At 45.9% G+C, this 24,705-nt stretch overlaps 1 protein-coding gene and 1 long non-coding RNA gene across 3 annotated transcripts in view; one reads left to right on the forward strand and one right to left on the reverse strand.

Annotated features, from left to right (window-relative positions):
* Nucleotides 1–23,545, reverse strand: LOC110091645 (uncharacterized). 2 transcript variants are annotated; one of them, XM_072988390.2, is made up of 4 exons: nt 23,242–23,545; nt 13,832–14,762; nt 9,922–10,048; nt 1–1,794 (listed from the first exon to the last, which is right to left on the reverse strand). In XM_072988390.2, exons 2-4 carry the CDS (start codon nt 14,618–14,620, stop codon nt 1,220–1,222), a joined length of 1,491 nt encoding a protein of 496 aa, XP_072844491.2. In that variant the 5' UTR covers nt 14,621–14,762; nt 23,242–23,545; the 3' UTR covers nt 1–1,219. The 2 variants fall into 2 exon arrangements, with proteins under 2 accessions (XP_072844491.2, XP_072844492.2); XM_072988391.2 differs by lacking the exon at nt 23,242–23,545 and adding an exon at nt 22,301–22,693.
* The window catches only part of LOC144587469 (uncharacterized), an 8,185-nt gene continuing 6,961 nt past the window's right edge, over nt 23,482–24,705 (forward strand). Inside the window, exon 1 of the long non-coding RNA XR_013542624.1 lies at nt 23,482–23,605. This is a non-coding gene — a long non-coding RNA (uncharacterized LOC144587469). The remainder of the gene's footprint in view (nt 23,606–24,705) is intronic.

The following is a 24,705-nucleotide window of genomic DNA, read 5'->3' on the forward strand; positions in this document are numbered from 1 at the left end:
TCAAAGCAAGTAAATTTTAATAGAATACTGTAAGGTGGTTTGTTATGGAATACAAAGTTTTATTTTCATGTCTGAGAGAAAATCTACCCAACTCCATAAAACAACTTTTTTTCTTCTTTTTAAAAAATCCAATGAATGCCATAAAGCACCAAAACACCGAATAAAACTATAAAACTCTGAAAGCAACAGACGCCAAAAAAATTTGCTTTTGAATCTTGGCGACGAGCAGTGCGTCACAGAGCGACACTCTTAGGGCTCGACAATGGCCAGGGTGGGCACCCGAATGCTACCTTCTCCCATTCCAGGCACCATTTTGGATAATTTTTCCAGCCAAGCAAAGAACTTTCTTGTGCAAGCAGAATTTACTTGCACAAAAGTAAGTTGTTTACTTTTGCAAGCAGAGATTTGCTCAAAGACCAAAGGGATTTGCTCAAAGACCATGGATCACCCCCTCCAGTCAAAAAATGAGAGGCCTCAGTAGGTGCAAAGCCTACACTTACTTCGGGCCACTCAAAACAGATCTATTATTTTTGTCATCTCTGGGAATGTTGCATGTACAGGCTCAAGCCTATATTGCCTCTCTGGTTACCGACAGTAATGTGGGTTTTGCGGTTGGTTCGCAAGTGTTAAACCACACAACCAGCTCAGTTATTTTGTATGGGGAAGCTGGCTAAATTGAGTTATAATCCGTAATAATAGGAGGACTTCCAATGCCGCTACCCTTATACAAGAAAATCTAACTTTTACTGATTAAACCACATTTTGCTGTGGGTTCCCAGAGGAAAGATGGACTAAGTCAACAAGAAGCATTAGAAATACCCTTCTAAAAAAATGGAAAATTTTGCCCGGGTGAGCCAGCTAAACTGTAAAAAAAAAATTGGATGCAAATAGTAAAAATATTCTACTTATCACCACCCTTTATCTACAAAATGTTCCTGTTTATAGAGATGGGCACAAACCACCGGCTATGCCTGGTTCGTTTATCAGTCAAACAGGTGTTTAGTGTTTCAAAGCCGTGCCCACTCAAAGGCAGCACCCTGGCTTCCTTGCCCTGCCTCCTCTGGGCGCTGCCCCTGAATGGGTTCCTGCTGGGGGAGGCAGGGCTGAGAAGCACCAAATACCTGTTTGGCCACTAAGCGAACTGCCACGAACCGCCAAATCAGCAGTTCGTGCCCATCTCTATCCCATTTCCATTTTCTCTCCCCTGCCGCCCAGCCGATCAAAACCTGGAGGAGCTCTTCATGTGCTCCATTTGGTGTTGGTCACGCCACCACTTGCGGTCAAACCCTTCCCCGCAGTAGGAGCACTCGTGGGGCTTCCGGCCCACGTGCCGGCACTCGTGGCGAGCCAGCTCGGACCTGAAGCAGTAGCCCTTGCCACAGAAAGAGCAGGTGTACCGCTTCTCCCCCGTGTGGCACATCTGGTGGCGGCGGAAGCTGGCCAGCCCGTTGAAGGTGACGTGGCATTCCGGGCAGGTTTTGACTGTATGCTGGAGGGCCTCGTTCTGGAGGAAACGGGACGTCCTCCGTTTCACCACAATTTTTGGGAGAGAAGAAGGAGACGGCGGCGTTGGTGACGGCAGCGGCGGAGGGGAGGGGAAGGTCTCGACTGGGCGCAGGGGGCGGCCTCTCCTCAGCGGCTGCGAGAGGCGACATTCCAAGGTTTGCCCTCTTTGTTTCCAGCGGTAGGGGAGCACCGTATTTGCTCTTCCCGGAAAGCGGGCTCTCAATCTGGCTTCTCCATAGCGGGCCCAATGCAGGTACCCCTTCTTGCTCACGTTAGTCTGCTTGTAACCTGTTGGAAAGAAGACAGGAATTCTCACAGGCCCTAGTTCCATCCTGCCTGGATTTATCAATGATCAGCCAAGTCCCCGGTCACAACAGCTCCACCGGCTGCTGGTCCACTGCTGGGCACAATTCGAAGTGCTGGTTTCGGCTTATAAAACCTTAAACAACTTGGATCCAAGCAAATTGAGAGACTGCATTTCCCTTGATCAGCCTACCTTAGGTTTTTAAGTCGTCTTTCTCTCGTTCCTGCCACCCTCACAGGTGCCTCTGGTGGGGACACAAGAGAGCACCTTCTCTGTGGTGCTTCCCAGACTCTGGAACTCCCTCCCACTAGAGGCCAGGCTGGCCTCCTCTTGGCTGTCCTTCTGCAAGGAGGCCAAATGACCTTTCTCTTTAGGCAGGTGTTCTCTTGAGCCACAGGCTCCCTAAGACTTGCACTATGTTTTTTTTTTCTTTTTACAGTGGTGCCTCACATAGCGACATTAATCCGTGCAGCAAAAATACCTGCTAAGCTATGTGATTTTAAAAAGCCCATAGAAATGCATTAAAACCTGTTTAATGCATTCCTATGGGCAAAAAAAATAACCTTAAAGCGAAGATCCTCTATATGGCGGCCATTTTCGCTGCCTCTTAAGCGAGGAATCCGTGCAAAAACACAGTGGGCAGCCATTTTTTTTACCCTGCGGCCATTTTGGAACTGCCGATCAGCTGTTAAAAAATCATCGATTTGCGATGATCGGTAAGCGAAACAGGGAACCGATCATCGCAAAGTGAAAAAACCCATTAAAAACATCACAATGCGATCGCAAAAAGTTAATTGCTATACGGTTTCGTCACTAAACGGAGCGCCCGTTAATTGAGGCACCACTGTAATTGTTTTTTCCCCTTCCCCCTTCCAGTTTCATATTGTTGGCTTTTAATATCGTAAGCCACCTTGGGTCCTCTTGAAGAGAAAGGCGGACTATAAATATTTTAAATAAATAATCGACACAGAGAAAGGCGTTCTAGAATAGATTTCCTTCCAGCCACATTTGGCTTCAATTGATTTTCTGATCAAGAAAAAAAAGCCTAAATTAAAACTTCATCTCTGCTTATATAACAGCAGCAGTGCTTCTGTATTAAGCGAATTCACGAGACCCTTTCTCTGCCTCAACCAGGGCCGAGGACAGAGATTTGGTTGTGCAACCTTCCTAGAGATAGGCATAAACCACTGATTCAGTCCAGTTCGTTTACGGCCACAAGAGATGTTTGGCGGTTCGGTGGTCCACCCAGAGAAGCCGGGACACTGCTTCCGAGCGGGCGCCTGTCAAACCACCCAACACCCACTGCGGAGGTAAAGAAACCAGGATGAACCACCAATCTCTCAAACTGTCTTTTAGGTCTGCAGAGAGGAGAGCTGTGTAAACGGATAGCTTGCCCAATCTTTGTTCCTCTGAGCCTCCATAGCTTCCCATCTCGGAAACCTTCTCTCATTGCAAAGATTACAGGTGCAACATCGGGATTCAGTGGGTCTCACTTCTCGGCAGATATGTGCAAAGCAAGTGTACCACGAAACACAAAACCAAGCACTAATTGGCTTTCCTCAAGAATTCAGCAAGTCTTCTTTCCCCTCACCCACTAAAACTCAAGTGTTAGGAAAACAGTAGGAAAGGAGGAAGACTGCACATGAGATGGACTGACTCCATAAATGAATGCACGACCTTGAGTTTTGAAGATCTGAGCAGGGCTCTTAATAAGAGGACCTTTCAAAGGTCAATTCACAGGGTTGCCGTGAAGTTGGAAGTGACATAAGGTAGACAACGTGTTCCATGTTTGAACTGGGACTTTGGCTTTGAGATCTTAATTGTACCGTTATCCAGAGGGCAGGCAGAGAGCTTGGAAAAGGTGATATTTTTGGACTATAATTCCCAAGTCTACATAGCTATTCCGGTATGTGAGTATGTGTTTACACAGAGAGGGAGAGAGGATGATGCCTATATCCTGTTTGGTTCCGACATACACCCATGGATGCTGAAAACTGCAAATAGCAAATGCTATTCACAGCAGAGTAAAATAACAAAAGAGAGATTACTTACGTGTAACCATGGTTCTTCGAGTGGTTCTCTGTGAATCCTCACAAATGGGTTTTACTGCGCCTGCGCAGGACTCCTCAGAATGTTCTAGAGCTTTAAAAGGCGTGATTAGTAGGACGTTGCCCCATGGCGCGCATGCTCCGCCCGCCAATATTACCTCAGTTCCCAATGTCCGCCACTGTCAAAGGTCTGACCCCCACAAAGCTCACGACAACAAGTGATGGACAGCGGGGAGGCTGGGCGGGATGGGTGGATTCACAAAGGACCACTCGAAGAACCATGGTTACAGGTAAGTAACCTCTTTTTCTTCTTCGTGGCCTCTGTGAATCCACACAAATGGGTGACTAGCAAGTTCACTTACCAGAAAGAGGGCCGTCACACCAGCAACGAAGTTGGCACAGCCCTTCTGAAGCCTGCTTCCTTCTTGGCCCTGACACCAAGACAATAGTGTGTCACAAAAGTCGAGGGTGTAGACCAGGTGGCCGCTCGAAAGATGTCAGGGACTTCTACGCTACGCAACAAGGCCGTAGACGTTGACACCACTCTAGTGGAGTGTGCCTTTAGCATCTCTGGCGGAGTCTTGCCTGCCAATTCGTAAGTCAACGTAATGGCCGAGACAATCCACCCTGAGAATGTCTGTGAGGAGGCAGGAGAAAACCCTTTCATGGGCCATGGAAACAGACAAAAAGTCTGGGAGAAACACGGAAGTCCTTGGATCTGGAAATATAAAATGCCAGAGCTCAATGAACATCAAGGGAGTGGAGCATGTGCTCAACATCAGAAGATGGATTAGGGAATAACGTCGTTGATTAACGTGGAAATCAGAGATCACTTTGGGAAGGAAAGACACATCCAGATATAAAACAACCTTGTCAAGAAAAAACTGAATATAAGGGGCATCAGCCCGAACAGCGGCCAGTTCACTTGCTCAGCGTGCAGAGGTTATCGCCACAAAGGAACAAAGAAAGTCTTAATAGAGAGGAATTTGAGGTGCACAGAAGCCATGGGCTCAAATGGAGGACGAGTCGATGCACGGAGAACGACCTGAAGAAACCACTGAGGAAGTTGAGGTCGAGTAGGTGGGCGCACGTTTCATAATCCTCTCACAAAATCTCTTTAATGTAGGATGGGAAAACAAACAGGAAGTTTCAGATCCTTCAGGTTGGCATAACACCATCGCAGAAATATAAACCTTTAACACTGAATGGGACAAACCTTGGTCAAACAGATAACGAAGGAACTTAAGAAGGGTATCCAGGGAAACTGGGACCGTAGGCCATTTCTGGGATGCAACAAATTTGAGGAAGAAATTCCATTTATATGAGTAAAGTAGTTGAGTAGAGGGCTTCCTTGCTCTATTCCAAGATTTCAGCCACGTTGGGAGAATTCTCCATGCAGTGAGGTATAGAGAGAGCTGAGGTCTGGATGGAAAATCCGACCCTCGTCCTGAGTGAGGAGGGAAGGTTGAGGTGGTAATCTGAGAAAGTCGGAAGCCATGGTTCCGAGAATGGTGAACCACGGTTGACGAGGCCACCTCGGTGCTCTCAATATGGCATCTCAATCCAGCTGACGGATCCTGATTATCGTCCTCCGGATGAGCGGAAAATAGGACGTCGTTCCAATCTCCCATGAGGGTGTCGGCTAGAGAGCATTCACCTCTCCCTGCTCGCAAGCAATATCTGCTGGTGTTGGTCTGAGTGGCGAAGACGTTGAGACCTGGCTTGCCCCAACGACTGCAGAGAAGGGAGAAGACGGTGTCATTGAGAGCCCATTCGTGAGTCTGGGTGGTAATACGACTTGGGCGGTCAGCAATTTCATTGTCCTCTGTAGCAACATGAACAGCCACTGGAAAGATGCGGTGACTGTAACACAATTCCCACAGCTGGATCGCTAGATAGAGAAGATGTCAGGAGTGGGGGCCACCCTGTTTGTTGATGTAATACAGGGTGGTCATATTGTCCGTGATGACTTGGGACCCCGCAACCAGCTATCAGGAATTGGAAAGCTCAAAAAGACTTGATGACTGCTAACAGCTCTAGTTGATCGTCCCTCTGAGCTTGACCACAACGCGTGGATCTGTGGATGACCACAGTGTGCACCCCATCCCGTCGGACTGGCATCCGTGGTTGTGAGGCCTGAATGGGCGGCCTACCAGGAGGTGGGGGACGAATGGCCACCAAGTTAGTTGACGAGCCAACTCTGGAGTCACAGGGAGACGCTTCGATGGATGGCCTATCGGAGGGTCGAACTGGGACAACTACCATGGCTGTAAAGACCTCATCTTCAGTCTCGCATGTTTGAATGATCGATGCAGTTGATGCCATCAGACCCAACAAGTGTTGCGTATGGTGAGCGGGGACGGTGCTGCAACGCAAGAAAGGGCGTCTGGCTTGCCTTAATTTGATTATTCGTTCTGGAGGGGTAAACACCCCGGCTACAGTAGAATCGAGATGTGCTCCAATATAATCCACGGTTTGAGATGGCTGCAGGCGAGAGTCCTTCTGGTTGGACTTGATGACCAAGCTCCGCTAAAGTCTGTAAAAAGTGGTGTCCCTGATGGCTGCGCTGTATGATTTTGCTGCTATCAGCCAGTCGTCTATATACGGGAACCACTGTGATGTTGTGTAGCAGAATGTAGGCAGCGACGGGAGCCATCCACTTTGTGAATGTCCTTGGAGTGGTAGAGAGGCCGAAGGGAAGAGCGCAGAATTGGTATCCATGAAGAAGAATGGAAGGTATCCGAAATGCTTTTGGTGAACTGAAATGTGGAAATAGACATCTTGGAGATCTATAGCTACAAACCAATCACCTGGATGGAATAGAGGGAGGACTGATTTGAAGGTGTTCAGCAGTCACAGGTCTAAGACAGGGCGGAGTCCTCCATCCTTTTTGGGCACCATGAAGTAGCGTGAGTAGAACCTGTTCAGGATGTCTTGGGGGAAAGCACCCTCTGGACAGCACACTTTTGAAGAAGGAGTGAAACCTCTTCCTCTAGAGCAGGCGAGTACGTTGTAGGTCTGACATGACTGAGAGGAGGAATTTCCTTGAATTCCAGCAGGTAACTGAAATGTATGACAGTAAGCACCCAAGTGTCCTTGGCGATAGTGGACCACTTGCTGAGAAAGGGCGCTAGTCGGAGAAGATGATGGTAGAACGGTAGAGGTATTGTTTGATCTTCCTCGTAGGTTGGCGGAAACCTTGTCTACGCTGAGCAGGGACCTGTGATCGGAAAGGCGGAGCAGCGGAGGACGGCTGAGTAAAGCTGGATCTCTCAGGAGCCTGAACCGGAGGTTTTATGGGCGGCAAGGATGTTGGTAAGACTGATGAAATGTAAAAGGTTTCCGCCACTGATTGCGCTGGTACCTAGGTTCTCCTCAAGGCAATAGAGGAAGCCATAGATTTTGAGGCAGTGCCAGCCGTGTCACCAGATGCCAGGCGCTGCTGCTTGGCTAAAGTTGTGGCTTCCAGATGAGTATTTAGAGCTGCAGATCTGACGTCTTTGGGGGCAGCTTCAAGGATAGGAAGAATCTTGTTCCACAGCTGCCCATGAGAGGCACCCATCGCAACATGGTAACTTGATACCCTCATCACAAAGGAAGCAAGAGAATACAAACAGCGTCCCAGTACGTCTAATTTTCTTCCTTCCTTATTGGTAGGGGTAACAGAGGATCGATTGCCCACTCCTGATTGATTTGATTGGACAATAATCGAATAAGGTGTCAGAAATGATGTGAGTGCAGTAATGATTCTCCGCATGTCTTGAGATTTGCAAAGAAGGGGAAGGTTTATCCCAAGACTCCTTGATCATACCCAGCATAGATGGGATGAACGCCAAACTTAATGGAGACAATGTCTCCTGATTAATGTCCTCAAGAACAAGATCATTTTTGGGAGGGGGTGGTTGTTCTGTGTCCAGTTCAAGAGATTTAGCCATACATAGAAGAAGCTGAGCATAGGAAGTGAAATCCTGACGGAGACGGGGGAATGAACATCAGCAACCTCAGAATCTGGAGTTGGCAGGTTCAATGGCGATTCCCTGGACGATATGGAGGGAGAAAATGTGATCCGACTCGGTCGATGCCGAAGAGGCACTAGAAATAGACAAGAGTTGGAGAAGGAGAACGGTGGTGATCCCGAGAAGAAACCAGAGGGGTTGTTTGAGGGATCTGATGGTCAGAACGGGACCGGGATGCAGAAACAGACTGGCGCGATGTAGGGACTGTTGATATTTCAGAATGACGTCTCGCAGGAACAGTTTCATGTTGAATAGCCCTATTTCAAGATGGAACATGATCCAGATGCTGTTTTTTAGTAATATGCTTAGATGTTTTTTTTAGATATTTGCACCATAGGAGCAGGCTCGTAGGTGGCTCGGTGCTGACTCCGAACCGGAGGTGGTGATGGCGACCGAGAAGACTCAGAGAGAGTATAGGCGTACCGAATATGCTTAGGATGTTCATAGTATTCAAATACAAGCCTAGGATCAATGTGGCCGTATCGGTATCGATGCCGATCACTGTGATGCTCGATATCATAAGGAGGCTCGTCGTACTCGGGAAAGGCACGGCATCGAGACGGACGTGGGAGAAACACCACTTCGCGGTATTGTGGAGACGGGGAGATATGTCGCCTCTTCGCTGTTCTCTTCCGCAGAGGAGAATGAGATATCGACACCTCCGAGTTCGATAAATGTATGACAGTTGCCCGCTGGGTAGAAACAGGGCTAGAATGGGCCGAGGCTGGGCTGGATGTAACATCAGCCTCTGGATGGCCATGACTTGGCGACAAACTCGGTCGCGAGACCGAAGGTCGGGCTCAATCTGGAAGGTTGGATTCTCTAGCCTCAGGAAGGGAGCCTTGTTCTGGGGCGTCTCTGGATGATTCCTCCAAAATGGGTGACGGGAGGGAGCTCTGCACTACTGGAGGCTCAGGAGGATGATGGGGTTTCGAAGGTTGTTTGGTTTTCTTCTGTTTAGTTTTATCCTTATCCTTTTTCTTAGTGCCAGATTGGGTCTTTGTGGAGACCGAAGAAAACTTCGACATCGAAGGCGATTTCGGCTTGCTGGAGGACCTCAGTGACCGGGACAGAAGAGCCGTGGAGGACCCAGAGCAAGCCTGTGGAACTGGGGTGAGTTCCATCGATGGGCTAGCAAGCAGATTTGAGGGTGCCAAAGATCTTTCCCACAAATGGGATCTCAGTCGCTGCAACTGGAGTTTCAAAGCTGGTTTTGTTAATTTCTTACACTCCGGGCAATTTTGCATCTGATGACTCTCGCCCAAACAATACAAGCAACGATTGTGGCCGTCAGTGAATGGTATTTTCCTGCCGCACGTCGTGCAACGCTTGAAAAGGGCTGAGGAGGCCATAAAAAGGGCGGGAATGGAAGGGGGGGAGGAAAAGACAAAAAAAAAAAACTCACAGGGAAACGTCCAGAAAGCAAAAACTTGATTCAGTCCATAATCCGAAAGAGTAAGTTGTAAAGGCAGTCCAAGAATACCGTTAATAGAAATGCAATAGAATCACTAGCTCAAGTCAAGAAATCCGATTTCAGCGGCAGCTAAAAGGAACTGAGGTAATACTGACAGGCGGAGCATGCGCTCCACGGGGCAACATCCTACTCATCACGTCTTTTTAAGTAGAATATTTCAAGAACTCCTGTGCAGGTGCAGTAAAACCCATTTGTGTGGATTCAGAGGTCAAGAAAAATCATCCAGTATTATGTACCATGTATTACTAGAATTGGCCACTAGAGGGAGCCAGAGACCATGTTATGTATTCTTCAATACTGTACATTTACACAGAATGGTCTCTGACCCCCCCCCCCAGTGGCCAGTTCTGGTAAATACATCGAGAAAATACGTATTTCAACTGGTGGGAGGGTTTCTTTTAATATTTTCAGATTGAGGATAATGAACCCACGGATATGGTCCCACAGATATGGAGGTCCCATATACATTTATACTATATAACATTTCCAAGTTCTGGTCAGCACTCTTGCCAGACAAGGGATCTCAGGGAAATGTCTCGTGACTTAAAACCTTATCGAAATAAATCATCTTACCTTGAGGACGTTTCTCTGAAAAGTTGGACCCTTTATCCATCTCCCTCTTTTCCTCGGTCTGTGGTTTCCCCGTCGCCAGCTGGATCTCCTTCGTCTGGAGAGAAAACGAAGCCGCTTCTTCTGCCTCCTGGAAAAAAATGGCACATGAAATACCAATGAGAAAACGGAGACTAACAACAGAAGGCAAGACTGGCTGACCAAGGTGGGGGAACAAGGCAGAGATGAGCCATGTTAAGTCTCTTGCCACAAGCGCAACCAAGGCCTAATTTCAGTCGAGAGCCCCAATTAAAACAGTGGGTGGCTTTCTGGGTCACCACTGATTCAGTGGATATTCCAATAGGTATGAGAGACCCACTGAATCATGGTATCCATGGATCTGTTTCAAGCCCCCTTCTGCAGATTCCAAAAGACACAAAAGTATCAAACACTTTACAATACTGTACATGGTCTCTGGCACCCTCGAGTGGCCAGTTCTGGTAAATACATGCTGGGAACATATATAACCACCTTTTTTTTCCATGTACAGTGGTGCCTCGCATAATGAGCGCACCGTTTAACGACGAATTTGCATAGCAACCCGTTTTTTGGGATCGCTAATGCGATCGCATACCGATGTTCTCTATGGCCAAAAGTCGCTTTGCGACGATTGGTAAGCGTTTCACTTACCGATTCTTGTGAGAGATTTTTTAAAATCAGCTGTTCGGCGGTTCCAAAGTGGCCGTCGGACGCCCAAAATGGCCACGTGCAGCATTTTCGCACCGTGCCCTCGCTTACCGAGGGCGCGAAAATGGCGGCGCTATGGGGAAACTTCGCACAACGGTGAGTTTAAGAGCCATAGGAACGCAGTAAACCAAGTTTAATGTGTTTCTATGGCGTTTTCGGTTCCGTATAGTGATGTTTCCCCATAGCGAGGGTTAATCCGGAACAGGTTAACCTCGCTATGCGGGGCACCACTGTATAAGACTTTTCTAACCCAAAATTAAGAATTCTAAGTGGGGCTTAAAAATGTAGGGGGAAATGGATCAAAGTGCTGCAGGATTACTTTGATTCCTGCTTTCCCCTCCACTTGTTTTTGTTCTTTCCTCAGCTTATTTCCGTATATAAAACGACTCTCAATTTTCAATCTAAGGATTTTAGACAAAAGTATAGTCTTATACACGGAAAAATATGGAATGTATTTCTGAGGATCTTAATTTTGTATTTTCAAGCAGCAGATCAGTGAATGAGCGGATACTGCAAATAGTGAGGTTTTATTGTACTTGGATATATTTTCACAATAACCCTTCAAGGTAGAGGGCAGTGTGAGAGAGAGAAAGGGCAGGGAAGCATGAGGGGCTGACCTGAGAATCACCCAATTAGTTTCATGGTTCAATTCCCACAATTCCCCAGGCTGGAACTGTGGAATTGCTGGAAATCCAGCCGTATCCATGGCTGGATTTCCAAGGCCATTGTAATCCAGTGGTGGATACTAAGCTGCATACAAACATCTGGATGTCTTTAGTGAAGTAGTACCCAACCCTGGCCCCCCAGATGTTCTTAAGATGACACCTCGCAGATATCCTGGGCAACACAGCTAGTGGTGAAGGCTTCTGAGAGTTTTAGGGCAAAGAGATCTGGGGACTTAAAGTTTCGGAAACACTGTTCTAGGAGATACCAGCCAAAAGTTCAAGGCTTGCAAAAGCCTGTTCCTGAACCACAGATGGCTATATTTGCTTCTGAACCAGTCACATCCTAAAAAATAATTTAAAAAAAAAACTGAAAATACCCCAATACCCTCTAGTGGCCAAAATAAGCTTTCTAAATTAAAACTGGAGATGTGGGGGACTCGTGGGTGCTTAACTCCCTTCTAAATGACCTCCTAAGCTCCCTCGATACCTATTTTGAACAGTTTCGAGGACTTTTTAAACACTTATTTTTTTGCTTTCAACTGGGAGATATAGGGAGGAATACTCCACTTTACCAGCAAATTGGGCCCTCGGAGCGGCAAGCAGCCTATGGGACACGCGTGCGCCCTCCTGCTCTAACCATTCAATCCCATTGCCTACGGCTAGCCTTCAATGTTCAGTTCATCACCAAAAGCAGATGAATAAAAGCAAAAGCTGTTCAGGAGCAGCTCAACAGGCTCCCTCTAGAGGTGATGATGGGCTCTGCTTTGCTAGATAAGTGTGGAAGCAGAGGCTGGGTAGCTATCGGGGTAAGGATGCTGTACAAGAGGACCTCCCCATATCCAAGCGACCGGTATCCATGATTTCACTAACTGGCAGTCTGAAAATATCAAAAATATTAAAAGGAAAAAAAATCCAAAAATATGTGTTTTCATCATGTAATTACCAGAGAATTTATTTATTTGATTTTTACCCACCAGAAGGCCACCAGTATTATTGTTGTTCTTTAGTCATTAAGTCATGTCCGACTCTTCGTGACCCCATGGACCAGAGCACAGCAGGCCCTCCTGTCTTCCACTGCCTCCCAGAGTTGGATCAAAATGTGATGTATAGGGTTGGCATCTGTGGGAGGGCCATGGAACAGCTCCTCCCTGGATATGGGGCTCCTGTTTTTCTTATTTTAGTTGTACGTTTCAGGACCAAAAAGGGTCTGGACTAGATCAGTGATTCTTAACCTTGGGTTACTCAGTTGTTTTTGGACTGCAACTCCCAGAAACCTTCACCACCAGCTGTGCTGGCCGGGGTTTCTGGGAGGTGCAGTTCAAAAACACCTGAGTAACCAAGGTTAAGAACCGCTGGACTAGATGACCTCCATGGTTCCCTCCCATTCTGGGATTTTATGAAGGAATTTTTAGCTCAGAGACTCCCATCCTTTTTAGACAATGATCTCAGAAGAATTTGCCCCAGACCAAAAGGCTACTTGGATAGCCTTTTGATGATCCAGCTGCGTATTTCCCAGACCTTGTGCCTTCCAGACATTTTCTAGCCTTTGAGCCACAGGATTCCATATTCCCAAACCTTAGGAGGCTGGGAAAAGCTAACGCAACCCTTGCTTGCGTGCAACAGAACCAAACCAAACCCAACAACTTTCCATAGTGTCATTACCAGAATTGGCCAGTAGATGGAGACAGAGACCTCTATAAAGAGAGAGGTCTCTGGCTCCCTCTACTGGCCAATTCTGGTAATGACACCATGGAAAGTTGTTGGATTTGCTTTGGTTCTGTTGCATGCAAGCAAGGGTTGTGTTAGCATATACAGTGGCGCCTCGCTTAACGACGTTAATTCGTTCCAGAAAAATCGCTGTAGAGCGAAAACGTCGTAAAGCGAAATTAAAAAGCCCATTGAAACGCACTGAAAACTGTTCAATGTGTTCCAATGGGCTGAAAAACTCACCGTCCAGTGAAGATCCTCCATAGGAGCGACCATTTTCGGTGCCTGTAGAGCGAGGAATCCATCCAAAAACACAGCGGGGAGCCATTTTGAGCACCAGGTGGCCATTCTGAAAACCTGACAATCAGCTGTTTTGATCATTGTAATGCGAAGAATCGGTTCCAGAAGCAGGGAACCGATCTTAGCAAAGCGAAAAAACTTCATTTAAAACATTGTTTTGCGATCGCAATTGCAATCGCAAAAACATCATCATGAAGCGGATTCATCATTATATGGGGTAATCGTTAAGCGGGGCATGACTGTATATATAATTTTTGTTATTATCCAAGGTTTTCAGCATTCATTGGGAAGCTTGGATTCCCTGTGGATAAACAGTTCCTACTGTAGGTAGGTAGGTAGGTAGGTAGGTAGGTAGGTAGGTAGGTAGGTAGGTAGGTAGGTAGGTAGGTAGGTAGGTAGGTAGGTAGGTAGGTAGGTAGGTAGGTAGGTAGGTAGGAAGGAAGGAAGGAAGGAAGGAAGGAAGGAAGGAAGGAAGGAAGGAAGGAACTTCTCCAAAGTTTGAAAAAATCTCTTACCGTCACCTCCTCTTCATCTCCTTGCAGCCTTTTTATGAACTCCTCCGCCAAACCTATGGCTTGGGCACAATTCTCAGGAAAATGTTCCTGGACCCAGTTCTGCATCTCCTGCGGCAGGACTTTGAGGAACTGCTCCAGGATCAGCATCTCCAGGATTTGCTCCTTGCCGCACCTCTCCACGTTCAGCCACTGGTGGCACAGCTCCTGCAGCCGCGCATGGACCTCTCGGGGGCCGTTCGCTTCTTGGTAGCACAAGCGGCGGAACTCCTTCCGCTTGCTTTCCCGGGCAGCCGCCTCGCGGTGCAAAATGGCCACCTTGACCTTCTGGAAGTCTTCTCGGTCCTGGGTGCTCAGGCTGACGAAGGCCTTCTCGGCGTCCTCGCTGAGGGAAGGCAGCAGCCGGACGACCCATTCTTTTCTCGGCCAGCGGCAGGCCATGGCCACTTGTTCGAAGGAAGCCAGGAAGGCCCGGCTATTAGCCCACGGGGACAACTGCTCAAGTAACTGGTCCTCCAAGACCGAATCTTCCAGAAACTCCTGGTATTCCGTCTCCCAAAGATGGAAGCTTTTCTCTGGCTTCGATTGACTTTCCTTTGGTGTTCCTGGACTGGGCCGGCCTTCAAGCTTTCCCGCCTGCTTGGCCTTGGGGCTCTTGAGGGCATCTCCCGGACCTTCTTCTGGCTCAAAACCATCTTCTCCTTCTTGAGGTCTACCTTTCTGAACCTCCTTCGGCACTCCTTGGAACTCAGTATGGGAAGCTATCTTCCGGCTCCTCAAAGCTGACGCCATTTTTCATTCAGGGGGGTTGGACAGTCGCCTAAATTGGACCGCACTGCCACTGGGTGTGTGTGTGTGTTTCAAATGGCCGTTGAAGACCAAGTGACGACGGGAAAAGAGAAGATCCTTTTTTTCCCCCAGCGGTATTGCAAAGCTGTGGAGGAAATGAGAGAAATTAATTCCCCAGAAAAGATAAAGACTTTAAGACAACAAGCAGAAATATGGGACCGTCTGACCGACAAAAAAAAGAAACCAGGACCAAAGGTCAAGAAGAGACAGCTGCCCCAAACATCGCCCTCCTCATTGCTAGAACGGTTCTCCCTCAATGCCCTCCAGTAGAATTCCCTCCCTGACAGTATGATCCAGTGGCCATGGTGCCAGGGGCATTCTGGGAGTTGTAGTCCAAAAAAACAGAGAGGCATCCCTCAAATTCCGACTTACGGTTTGCAATGTCTTCTACTTCAGCTAATGGCACCCAGCAAACGTGGCTGCCTTTTAAGAAACAGCACCAAGCCAATGCATTCATGCTTCGCTTGCTTCAGATTACAATTAATTGCCACCAGAAGAGGCCACAGGCCGTACGAGACCTGGGCCTCACCTGAACCAAGTGCCTTCTGCGATTCTGGTTTTTTAAATGCTTTTCCATGCCATTCTTTACATTGAAATCTTTTTTTAAAATACCCTCCTCAAACAGTGTAGGCCTGGACAAGGATGATCAGGGGAATGGAAACCAAGCCTGGATAAAGATGATCAGGGGAATGGAAACCAAGCCTGGACAAGGATGATCAGGGGAAGGGAAACCAAGCCTGGACAAGGATGATCAAGGGAATGGAAACCAAGCCTGGACAAGAATTATCAGGGAAATGAAAACCAAGCCTAGATAAGGATGATCAGGGGAATGGAAACAAAGCCTGATCAAGGATGATCAGGGGAAGGGTAACCAAGCCTGGACAAGAATGATCAGAGGAAGGGAAACCAAGACTTGACAAGGATGATCAGGGGAAAGGAAACCAAGCCTGGATAAAGATGATCAGGGGAATGGAAACCAAGCCTGGACAAGGATGATCAGGGGAAGGGAAACCAAGCCTGGACAAGGATGATCAAGGGAATGGAAACCAAGCCTGGACAAGAATTATCAGGGAAATGAAAACCAAGCCTGGATAAGGATGATCAGGGGAATGGAAGCCAAGCCTGGACTAGGATGATCAGGGGAAGGGAAACCAAGCCTGGACAAGGATGATCAGGGGAATGGAAACCAAGCCTGGACAAGGATGATCAGGGGAATGGAAACGAAGCCTAGATAAGGATGATCAGGGGAATGGAAACAAAGCCTGATCAAGGATGATCAGGGGAAGGGAAACCAAGCCTGGACAAGAATGATCAGAGGAAGGGAAACCAAGCCTTGACAAGGATGATCAGGAGAAAGGAAACCAAGCCTAGGCAAGGATGATCAGGGGAAGGGAAACTAAGCCTGGACAAGGATGATCAGGGGAAGGGAAACCAAGCCTGGACAAGGATGATCAGGGGAAGGGAAACCAAGCCTGGACAAGGATGATCAGGGGAAGGGAAACCAAGCCTGGACAAGGATGATCAAGGGAATGGAAACCAAGCCTGGACAAGAATTATCAGGGAAATGAAAACCAAGCCTAGATAAGGATGATCAGGGGAATGGAAACAAAGCCTGATCAAGGATGATCAGGGGAAGGGCAACCAAGCCTGGACAAGAATGATCAGAGGAAGGGAAACCAAGACTTGACAAGGATGATCAGGGGAAAGGAAACCAAGCCTGGATAAAGATGATCAGGGGAATGGAAACCAAGCCTGGACAAGGATGATCAGGGGAAGGGAAACCAAGCCTGGACAAGGATGATCAAGGGAATGGAAACCAAGCCTGGACAAGAATTATCAGGGAAATGAAAACCAAGCCTGGATAAGGATGATCAGGGGAATGGAAGCCAAGCCTGGACTAGGATGATCAGGGGAAGGGAAACCAAGCCTGGACAAGGATGATCAGGGGAATGGAAACCAAGCCTGGACAAGGATGATCAGGGGAATGGAAACGAAGCCTAGATAAGGATGATCAGGGGAATGGAAACAAAGCCTGATCAAGGATGATCAGGGGAAGGGAAACCAAGCCTGGACAAGAATGATCAGAGGAAGGGAAACCAAGCCTTGACAAGGATGATCAGGAGAAAGGAAACCAAGCCTAGGCAAGGATGATCAGGGGAAGGGAAACTAAGCCTGGACAAGGATGATCAGGGGAAGGGAAACCAAGCCTGGACAAGGATGATCAGGGGAAGGGAAACCAAGCCTGGACAAGGATGATCAGGGGAAGGGAAACCAAGCCTGGACAAGGATGATCAGGGGAATGGATACCAAGCCTGGACAAGGATGATCAGGGGAAGGGAAACCAAGCCTGGACAAGGATGATCAAGGGAATGGAAACCAAGCCTGGACAAGAATTATCAGGGAAATGAAAACCAAGCCTGGATAAGGATGATCAGGGGAATGGAAGCCAAGCCTGGACTAGGATGATCAGGGGAAGGGAAACCAAGCCTGGACAAGGATGATCAGGGGAATGGAAACCAAGCCTGGACAAGGATGATCAGGGGAATGGAAACGAAGCCTAGATAAGGATGATCAGGGGAATGGAAACAAAGCCTGATCAAGGATGATCAGGGGAAGGGAAACCAAGCCTGGACAAGAATGATCAGAGGAAGGGAAACCAAGCCTTGACAAGGATGATCAGGAGAAAGGAAACCAAGCCTAGGCAAGGATGATCAGGGGAAGGGAAACTAAGCCTGGACAAGGATGATCAGGGGAAGGGAAACCAAGCCTGGACAAGGATGATCAGGGGAAGGGAAACCAAGCCTGGACAAGGATGATCAGGGGAAGGGAAACCAAGCCTGGACAAGGATGATCAAGGGAATGGAAACCAAGCCTGGACAAGAATTATCAGGGAAATGAAAACCAAGCCTAGATAAGGATGATCAGGGGAATGGAAACAAAGCCTGATCAAGGATGATCAGGGGAAGGGCAACCAAGCCTGGACAAGAATGATCAGAGGAAGGGAAACCAAGACTTGACAAGGATGATCAGGGGAAAGGAAACCAAGCCTGGATAAAGATGATCAGGGGAATGGAAACCAAGCCTGGACAAGGATGATCAGGGGAAGGGAAACCAAGCCTGGACAAGGATGATCAAGGGAATGGAAACCAAGCCTGGACAAGAATTATCAGGGAAATGAAAACCAAGCCTGGATAAGGATGATCAGGGGAATGGAAGCCAAGCCTGGACTAGGATGATCAGGGGAAGGGAAACCAAGCCTGGACAAGGATGATCAGGGGAATGGAAACCAAGCCTGGACAAGGATGATCAGGGGAATGGAAACCAAGCCTTGACAAGGATGATCAGGAGAAAGGAAACCAAGCCTAGGCAAGGATGATCAGGGGAAGGGAAACTAAGCCTGGACAAGGATGATCAGGGGAAGGGAAACCAAGCCTGGACAAGGATGATCAGGGGAAGGGAAACCAAGCCTGGACAAGGATGATCAGGGGAAGGGAAACCAAGCCTGGACAAGGATGATCAGGGGAATGGATACCAAGCCTGGACAAGGATGATCAGGGGAAGGGAAACCAAGCCTGGACAAGGATGATCAGGGGAATGGATACCAAGCCTGGACAAGGATGATCAGGGGAATGGATACCAAGCCCTAGGAGGAAAGACAGAAAGAACTGGGCATGTTTTGGCTCAAGGAAAGAAGACCGAGGTGAGAGGAAAGCACATTTCAAATACTTAAAAGGCCATCATCCAGAGGAGGAAGCAGGATCTGTTCTCAATCATCCCAGAGGACAGGACATGTAATTGATCCAAGAAACAAGAAGCCAAATTTCGGCTGAATAGCAAAAAAAAAACTTTGTCACTGTTAGAGCAGTTACAATGGAACCAGTTGGGTTCATTTTAAGGAGAAAATTCATTTAAAATTCATATTTAATTCATTTAAGATTCATTTTAAATGAATTTAAATATACAATATGAATAAATTACCCCGGAGGTGGTGAGTGCTCTGATGCTGGAGGTACTGAAGAGAAAATGAAGACAACCCTCTGTTTTGATCTGCTTTGATTTGGATTCCTGCCTTGTGAGAGAGAGAGAGTCTGTCTGTCTGTCTGTCTGTCTTATGGGCCCTTTCTAACTCCGTGATTCTATGATACCACCTTTGGGTTTTGAATGGAATATTCTCAATTTGGAGGCAAGAGTTTGGTAGAACAGTTTTGGGTTTATATAGCGTCCTCAGAGAGGAAGACAGTCCCTGAGCAATGGAGTTGTGAAAATTTGTGACTGTGAGATGACCAAGTATCAGTGTTTTATTTATCATCATCATCATCATCATCATCATCATCATCATCATCATCATCATCATCCTAGAACTTTAGACCCTATTAACATTTTCAAAGTACTGTATGTGAGATTTTTTTAAAATGAGTGGTTTTGCCCGTGCCACCTCTCCTAGTGAAGGTTCCTTGGCAGAGCAAGGACTTGAACCCAGAACTCTTTGGAGTTCTAGTTTGTCACTCTATTCATTGCACCACACTGGCTGTTTTTAGGGCACTCTGTTTTTTTCCCCCTAAAGTTGATACAGCTGGGTGGGTAGGAAGGCCTGGTTGCAGAGGACAGGGTCAAGGATTCAAATTCCCCCACCGTGCCATTTGGCAAAGGAGCCACCAAAAAGCAACTGGATCATATATAGTGCGTGGCTCCTGGGGTTCTCTCTTAGAACTGCAGAGTTGGAAGGAACCCTCGGGGCCATTGAGTCCAGGCCCCTCTCAAGGAGGCACAATGAGGATTCGAACTCTCAACCTCTGCCTGAACCACTGAGCTATCCAGTAATTTGGTGCCAAAATTATGCCATTCGCTCTTTTACATATTAAATTGGTCAGGCACATTGTATAGACTTGTTCTTTCATGAGCTTAATTGACCGCCACAAAATGGAGGCTAGACGCACAGAGAGACTGCTTTGAGCCTGTGAGGGAAGCAGATCCCTGTTTTGTGAAGGTTTTTATCTCTCTCTTTGTTTTCCTCTACCCTGTCCTAGAGTTATTTTTTTTAAATTGTCACCAACAGAGGATCATGTAGCAAGGAGTTCCACAGGTTAGGTTAGCATGCTTTGTTTGTTTATTTATTTCTGTCCCGCCCAAGGCAGCTATATGGCATGGCACGGACTTTGCTTGGCACAAGATTGGTGGGGGAGGAAAGAAAGAAAGCCATTGATAAATAAGACTGCAGTCTAATATTACTATTATTTCTATTATTTCTAAATACCAGGCACAAATCAATCAAAATTATAAAAGCATGGGCTGGGATTATATATCCCATGGACTCCTTGGAGAGGTTTTTAAAAAGAGAGGACTAGATCAATGAAGGGCCGGGAGTCAGGGTGGGGCTGGCTGATTTGAAGAAATGCCAATGTAATTCAGATTAGAATTACTCATTGCCTGAACCACTCTTTAAATACTGTAGATTTAAGAAGACTATCAAGATCTCTCTTTTTTTTCCCCTCAAAGAGATAAGTCTTTTGTCTTCCTTAAACACACCCCAGGCTGTTCTCCTCCTCCCAACCTATTTCCACCTTCCCTCTTGAGGGGAAAGGAAACAGATGATGGGCTGGTGGTTTTGCAACTTTTAGCCAGAGGTTGAAGTGATAATGGCCTTTGATGGGGCTAGAAGGGGGGGGGGCAACTCTTGCAAAACAAATTTATTTGGAACAGGCTGCCACATATCTCTCCCTCAGAAACCCAGGCCCCTAATTCAACTGGTCAATCGAACTAGAGATGCTGACAACATCAATGGCCAGATAGGCAGGATACAAATAGAATAAATAAATAAAATAAAAGAGGATTTATTTTAGCAACTGGATGTAGGCCTCTTAACTTTAATTTTGTTTAAAATGGTTATTTTCTTTCTTCAGGCTAAACCGAGGCTCACAAAATTGCTGGTAAATTGGGTTTCGGTAGAAATATAATTCCCCCCTCACTGAATTTATGGAACGTGTTTATGTGTAGAACAAACAAGGGGGGGTCCTAGACGAAATCAACCTTGAACTTATCTCTGGAGGCAAAAATGTTGAAACGGAGGCTGTCCTCCTTTGGGCAAATTATGAGGAGGCTGGATTCCCTGGAAAAGACAATAACGCAGGGAAATATTGAAGGCAGCAGGAAAAGAGGAAGAGTCAATATGAGATGGACTGGCTCCCTAAAGAAGCCCCAGGCTGGAGTTTGCAAGAGCTGCTGAGCAGGGCTGTTGAGGCAAAGGACATCAGCCGTTAGCCCCAAGACAAAGGGTAGAACCTCCATGTTCAGAGGCATTATACACCAGCAGAATCCATTTCCTCTGGGCTTAAAACTGGATGTCAAAGGACTGTAAATCCAATAAAAAATACGTTTAACTGTACATAAAGTACCGCAGTAATAATGGTAATGATAACAGATTATCTAACCAATACTTAAGTTTTTTGGTTAAAACATGTATCTGTTATATAATCCCAGTCCATACTTTTATAATTTTGATTGACTTGTGCCTGGTATGTATTTCTAAATAATAGAAATTATAGTATCAGATTGCAGTCTTATTTATCAATTTTTTTTCTTTCCTCCCCCACCAATCTTGTGCCAAGCAAAGCTCATGCCATGCCATATAGCTGCCTTGGGTGGGACAGAAACAAACAAACAAACAAAGCATGCTAACCTAACCTGTGGAACTCCTTGCTACAAGATCCTCTGTTGGTGACAATAAAAAAATATAATTCTAGGACAGGGTGGGGGAAACAAAGAGAGAGAGAGAAACCAAACAGGCATCTGCTTCCCTCACAGGCTCAAGGCAGTCTTTCCATGCATCTAGCCTCCATTTTGTAGTTTAAGTACCGTAACTACAACTCCCATGGCTTTAAACATCTGGCCAGGACAGAGTTGAAAAAATACATACTCTGGCGCTGCTTTCTATCCAAATCCAAACCTTGCTTCTCCTCCTCCATCTTTTTTTTAATTTTTATATTTTATTTTTATATTTGTCTGGCCCAATAACAGCATTCTCAAGGTTTGCTTCTAGATTTTTTACTTAGGGGCCACATGGCGATGCTTCGTTTTTATTTAACAGACTAATTATTAGTGTCTATATTTTTTTTTTTAAAAAAAACCAATCCGGTCAAGATAATTATTTCAAATTGATACAAGTTGAAAAGTCTGTAAAAGTTAAATCATCTGCCAGCATCTCTCCTGGTCTTTTGCCTTTAGGTTGGGCGTTGTAAAGATTTCATGACCTCTAAATACAGTAGTTTCTCTTAGCTGGGCTTAGCAAAACTTAGCAAAGTAAGGTACTGCAAGAGTTATAATCAAAAATTATCTCAAAGACCATAAATTCCCTAACCTTGCTTTAATAGGTACCAGAGAAAAACCAATTATTTTTATAGATTTTCAGCAGAATATCTAGAAAATATATGTAAATGAAGCCTCAAGGAAACAGAATGAATCTGTCGGTCAAACAGACAGAGTCGACCATAAACTAAGAATTACGTAAATATGGACTCAATACCTCCTTCAAAAAAAATATGTTCCCAGTGCACTCTTTTTTCTCCTCAAAAAGCCAGCAAAATGTCCCCAGGAACCACAGGAAGAAGGCCAGCCTGATTGCCTCACCCCAAAAGTCCCCACTTCACTGTCGGGTAGACTGCTCCTATCCACGGTTGCTCTACTCAGCTCTCACAGCTCAATGTTCCCAAAACAATAAACTTGTTCCTTTCTTTGTCATAAACTTTCGCGGCCCTCATGGGTAACGTATACATCTCAGAATTTGGAAAAGTTACTTTTTTGCCTGTAATTTCCAGACCTCCCACCCCCCACGCCAGCAGCCAACATGGCCACTGGCATTTGGTTGCTTCTAGAAAATACATATTCCCTGCACTACATATCACAGCATCCCTAACCGTGACCGCACTTCTACAGGAGTTTTCTTAACGTTTTAAACTAAAACGTTTGCTTTTATTTCTTTTTAAAACTTTGCAAGCTGCCTTGAACGCGATCCCTGGCGAAAAGAGGCGTATAAATGAAATAAATAAATGCTAAATATAACTAAACACGGCCGGGGTGTTTTGTTTTCCCCTCCGGAAATCGCCACCTCCCCCGCCCCAAAAAAGCAACTTTTCCAAACAAACAAACAAACTCTGGCTAATCTTTCGGCATGCTTCATGGAAGAAATCAATGTTTGATGCGTCCTTCCCACCAAGGCCACACCCGCCCACCCTTATTATTATTATTATTATTATTATTATTATTATTATTATTATTATTATTATTATTATTATTATTATTATTATTATTATTATTATTATTATTATTATTATTATTAATTTTCGGAGCAGTCTACTTGCCCCTATGGGCCCGAGCAAACCAAACGCTGAAGAACAAAAGCGCCCCTTTGAAGGTCTGCCTATCTAGTGACCGGGAGTTCCGCAAGCCCGTCCTCTACCCCAGGCCAGGCCGCGCGGAGGCAGATTTCCCGGCCACGTGGACGTGTGTCCCTAAAAGCATGATTATATAGGGATCTCCCAACAACCCTCTAAAATGCCCCCCAAACTCACCTCTGCTCCTGTCCAAACTCCCCACCGGCGCCTGGCTTTGGAAAATGAAATTAAAACGCAGCCCAAGAGAGGAGAGGGCTTGTTTTAGGGCTGCTCCCCTTCTCTTTGAATGGAGGCTCTTGTGGGGCGGGAGAGAAATGGCTCTTTTGGGACCTCCCTCCCCCCTTATTTCTGGCTAGGAGGACCCCGCCATGACCTTGGAAGGTAAGTAGGCGTGAATTCCCATAATAATAGGACTGAATAAAGGCATTAAGGGTTTGGGAAATCGGTCTGCTAAGTGTTTGTCCTGCAATCCCCTCCGGGGTGTAAGGCTGCTTCTAAATAAAGGCTGAAAGAGCAGACCATCAGGCCCATTATTCAACAGGTGAAGAGCGTTTTTTTTTTTCCTTTCCTCCTCCCCACCTCAATTTTCTGGGGCAGTCTGCCTCTGCTGAATTGAGACCTGGAGGCCAAGTTTCAGGCTGGGAATAGTACTGGTCAAGGGGGTGAATCCAGTTGCCTTCCCAGTAGACTTTTGCTCACAGGCTGGGTTCACAGCTGTGGGTGAAAAATCAGAATAAAAAGAGGGCCTGCATCCACCACTGCCATTAAGAAGAAGGCTGTATACATGCATGGAAGATAAAATGGGCCTTGCAACGCAGTAGTCTAAGATGATGATGATGATGATGATGATGATGATGATGATTTTATTTATTTATTTATTTATTTATTTATTTATTTATTTGATTTATACCCCGCCTATCTGGACCGATGGACCACTCTAGGCGATGATTATTACTCTTGGTTTAAAAAAAACCCACAGAAACGTCAATTTAAAATTTCAACAAGTGTGTAAGAGAATTTTCTTTATACTGTATAATAAATAAAATGCGTTTTGGAGAACCTGAACCCTAATAAATGAGCAGTTATATATTTAAAAAACGTTGGAGAAGGGAATTATTTCCAAGAGACACATACATTTCGCAAGTGATGAGGATTATTTGTGACGTGTTCGAAAATGGAATGTAACCTTTTTCGGTTTTATGAACTGGTACAGAAATATCTGTAGTTTCTGAAAGAAAAAAAAAAGAAAAATGGAAGTTTGAAAACTACAAGAAAGTTAAAACTAGCCTTGAGAATGTGACTACAGTACTGTACATAATTTTATTGTGGGCTGTAGAATCCTAGAATTTTAACAGGCAACTGTAAAAAAAAGAAGACAAATATTAGAAATGTTTATTTTTATTTGCTTTTAAAATTGCTTTTCAATTGTATCATTTATTGTATTTTTTATTTTACTTATTTGAATGTTGTGAGTCCCCTTGGCCTACGTTGCTGTTGTTGTTTTTTAGTGTTGGACTCTTATAAAAGGAAGTATTTTAAATGTAGATTTGTTAGAGGATGTGGAGGCTTTATTGCTTCTTACTAGTACATATTACTTTATTGTTTACAAGTTTTATTATTAACTGCTGAGAGTAGTGTCTT

This window comes from Pogona vitticeps, chromosome 2 (assembly GCF_051106095.1).
Source record: "Pogona vitticeps strain Pit_001003342236 chromosome 2, PviZW2.1, whole genome shotgun sequence".
In the NCBI taxonomy this organism is placed as follows: domain Eukaryota; kingdom Metazoa; phylum Chordata; class Lepidosauria; order Squamata; family Agamidae; genus Pogona; species Pogona vitticeps.

What these genes read in the sequence shown, in the direction of transcription:
- LOC110091645 (XM_072988390.2), bottom strand. Translation starts at nt 14,620, where the DNA reads ATGGCGTCAGCTTTGAGGAGCCGGAAGATAGCTTCCCATACTGAGTTC. An exon ending in GAGATGAAGAGGAGGTGACG is followed by an intron (nt 10,049 to 13,831) that starts GTAAGAGATTTT and finishes ATTTTTTTCCAG; the next exon opens with GAGGCAGAAGAAGCGGCTTC. An exon ending in TTCAGAGAAACGTCCTCAAG is followed by an intron (nt 1,795 to 9,921) that starts GTAAGATGATTT and finishes TCTTTCCAACAG; the next exon opens with GTTACAAGCAGACTAACGTG.